This window comes from Apis dorsata, unplaced genomic scaffold (genome assembly GCF_000469605.1).
Source record: "Apis dorsata unplaced genomic scaffold, Apis dorsata 1.3 scaffold_82, whole genome shotgun sequence".
In the NCBI taxonomy this organism is placed as follows: Eukaryota; Metazoa; Arthropoda; class Insecta; order Hymenoptera; family Apidae; genus Apis; species Apis dorsata.
In genome coordinates, this window is record NW_006263380.1 from 1,177,218 (window position 1) to 1,180,694 (window position 3,477).

At 23.6% G+C, this 3,477-nt stretch overlaps 1 protein-coding gene across 1 annotated transcript; it reads right to left on the reverse strand.

Moving 5' to 3' along the window:
• Positions 1-92: 92 nt before the first annotated feature.
• LOC102675396 (60S ribosomal protein L22-like) lies at positions 93-1,241 on the reverse strand. Its single transcript, XM_006611029.2, has 4 exons — positions 1,113-1,241; positions 728-868; positions 462-583; positions 93-334 (listed from the first exon to the last, which is right to left on the reverse strand). Exons 1-4 carry the CDS (start codon positions 1,119-1,121, stop codon positions 187-189), a joined length of 420 nt encoding a protein of 139 aa, XP_006611092.1. The 5' UTR covers positions 1,122-1,241; the 3' UTR covers positions 93-186.
• Positions 1,242-3,477: the final 2,236 nt, after the last annotated feature.

Sequence of the window (3,477 nt, forward strand, 5' to 3'; positions counted from 1 at the left end):
TGTTTTTTAATAATAATAATAAATTTAATTTTTAACATATTTATGAAATATCTAATCAAATTAATTTTAAAGAAATAAAGGAACAATCAAAATTTTTTATTTATAAAATGCATTCAATTTTTTCCTATTATTTATTAGTAGAAATATGTACAGATAATTCTGTAATTGCATCATACAATTAAAACTTTATTCTGCATCTTCTTCATCATCATCTTCTTGACTGTTAATCTGGAAGTACCTTAACTCATAGGTTTCTTTGTCTTTTGATACAACACGTAACCAATCACGTAATTTATTTTTTTTCAAATATTTTTTTGTAAGATATTTGAGATACCTACATAAGTATATTATTAAATTAGTGCAAATATCAGTTTTTTTTAAAAAAGTAATGTCAAATTCAATGAATATTAAATAAATATATTAATCATTAAATATTATTTTTATTATTGGATAACTCTCACCGTTTAGAAAAATCGATATCACTGTTAACAGATAGTTTCATCTTATCCCTTTCCAATGTAACACTGTTACCAAAATTATTTGTTTTCCCAGCAACTTTAATTCTTTCATGTAAATATTTTTCCTGTAAGAAGTTAGCTATTTTATTTGCACGTTAAATTATGATATATTAAATAATAAGATAAAATTTCAAAATTTAAATTTAAATTTAAAAAGTATCGAAATTTAACTAAAAAACAATGTGATTATAAAATAAAAATTAACTTACGAAATTAGCTACATCCATAATATTGTCTTCTGCAGGATGTGTACAATCTATAGTGAATTTAAGGGATACCTTTTTCTTTTGGCCTTTACCCCGAAGGGCCTGTTTTTTAATGGCTGGTCCCTTGGACTTCTTTGTAGTGGGCTGAAAAATATTCATTTTGATTTTCTTTTAATTAAAAAATTATGTTTTCTTTAACATGTGTTAGACATTAACAGACGCTTTTAGGTTAGAAGTTTACATCCAACGATATCTTTATAATCTTTTCAAAAATGTAAATACAATTATATCATAATAAATGATTAAAGTATATTGTTTTATGTTTTTAATGAATTTTTAAAAGATTTTTAAATATTTCTGAATTATTTTTTATGAATATAAAACTCACCGGAGCCATGTTTACAAATGGTCGACAAATGAAAGAGTAAACCGTTAGGCGGCGCTTATGTCATTTATATCAAGACTGTAATGATTTTAAGTGGAACCCTGAGGTTCATAAAAATATTATACAAATAAAAAATTATCATTCAATATTTTTCAAATAATAAAAATATATATGTAAAACAAATAAAATATAAACATGAAATATAAAACATAAAAATATATTCAAACATTTTTGAAGAAATAATTTTTTCTTTTTCATAATTATGTTTATTTAAGACTAATTTACAGTAATATCTATAGCTAGATGAATATAAGATTCCTCGATCATAAATCGAATGATGTTCAACTCAATCAATTATCGCGATTATTAATTGTATCTTTATATTTTGTAATAATACATTAACTATCTATATGGTAAAGCTTTCTTACATATTTTCATCATACTTACAAATATCTTAAATTATTAAAATATTTCTTCGATTTGTAGACATAATAATAAGCATTTTGAAAAGGAAGGGTAACAAGGGAATATGGAATGATAATTTAATTGCAAAGAACAAGGAAAGTATGTTTCAAGAGATTGATTTTATAATAAATCAGAGCAAAATGTTTTACGATTATTATACTCTGAAGTCTTTTTCGTATTTCAACAATGTAGCAAAAAATGGATATCTTAATCCTATCAGTTTCTTTTCGATAAACTTCGTATATAACCCTCACTTTTTTGCATTTTAATTTGTATAATTTTTTTTGTTAAAAGATATTTTTTCCACTTTTTTTTCGTGAGAATGCAAAAATTTAAATTTATTCTGTGGAATATCTAATAAGTTTATGGTACATACAATGTACGCATATGCATACAGTAAGAGTAATCGCATAGTTTAAGAAAAGAATTGCTATTATGAATGATTGTATTTTTTCTATAATCTTTTTAATTTAATTATGAAAATCAATATTTTTTTTTTAAACGATAAAGAAATAAATAAACAAATGAACGAAATTCTAATTGATTAGGCCATTAAGAAGAGGATATTAAGAGATTGTGAGTTATTCTAAAAAAAGAAATTATTATCGCCGTATAATTATCGAAATATCTTTTTTAACCTTTTTTTTTTATTTCGTAATTAACAAAAATCGCTATATTCATCAATAATTAAATATTCGGATATTATTTTGTTTAAACATTTTCTTGATGCAATTTCATACATAAAAATAATAAAAAATCTTTATTCACAAATGCTTCCTCTTTCGATCATAGTTTATTGTTTCTAGAGAAGTATACAAGTAATCTAAAACAGTTGTTCATTCGATTTATCATGTTTAAAATATATCATCGTTTCTTTCATTGGTACAATTTATAATGAAGTATGAATTGTCTTTTTTGAAAAAGGGAGCATTTATATAGAACTTTATGCAAATCTTTTTCGTTATTTTCATTCCAAAGTTAATATTCGCTCTCGCTCTATTAAAATCCCATATATCGTTTCATAGAAAGTAATATTTGCCAATTTAAGAATTGCACAAAGAAAGATATTAAGAATCATAAGATTTTAAGAAAAATATTAATAATCCATAGTCTCATGTTAATAAAGAGTGATATATTTATATATATATATATATTGCGATTATAAGTTATTGCTAATTGTAAGTTATGTACTAAAATTTGTGAAAACAGGATTCGTAAAGAAGGATCGTTCACATAAATATAATTAACATGAAAATTATCTTTCTTGATACAATTATTAACTTTTATTTAGGATAATAATACTAATTTTTATTTATGGATTGCTAAAAGTAAAGAATAATAATATTTAATATTAACAATTTCTCTCTCTCACTCTCTCTCTCTTTCTCTCCCTCTCTTTTTCTCTTCCTTTATTTCTTTTTCTTTGTTGATTTCTTTCTTATATTTTTTTTTCGTCGCAATATATCTACTATGTATATTTATAAGTTATATTATTTATATATGTATGTATGTATAATTCAATCTTACATCGATAATTCGTAATAATTTATGTACATATACACGTATATACGTAGATATACATGTTTTTCTCCATTAATACACGGACAGTACCCTCTCTCGTATTTTTCATTCGTCCCTTCTTTAACTTTTTTTTGGCTAGGATCATCATATACGAGGGAATACATGAATTGAAAATTCTCAATTAGTCGACATACAGAAATATCTATTTCTAATTCGCTATTTTTTCATTACGAAATAAACGTTATGGGAGGGTCGATCAACTTCCCTACCGATTTTCTAAGCTTTCACCACCAAACAGGAAGTGAATAATATACAGAAATTGTCCCTAAAAGCTATTACGGAACTTGCGACTTTATAATTTCTTTTTTTTTTTTTTTTTTTT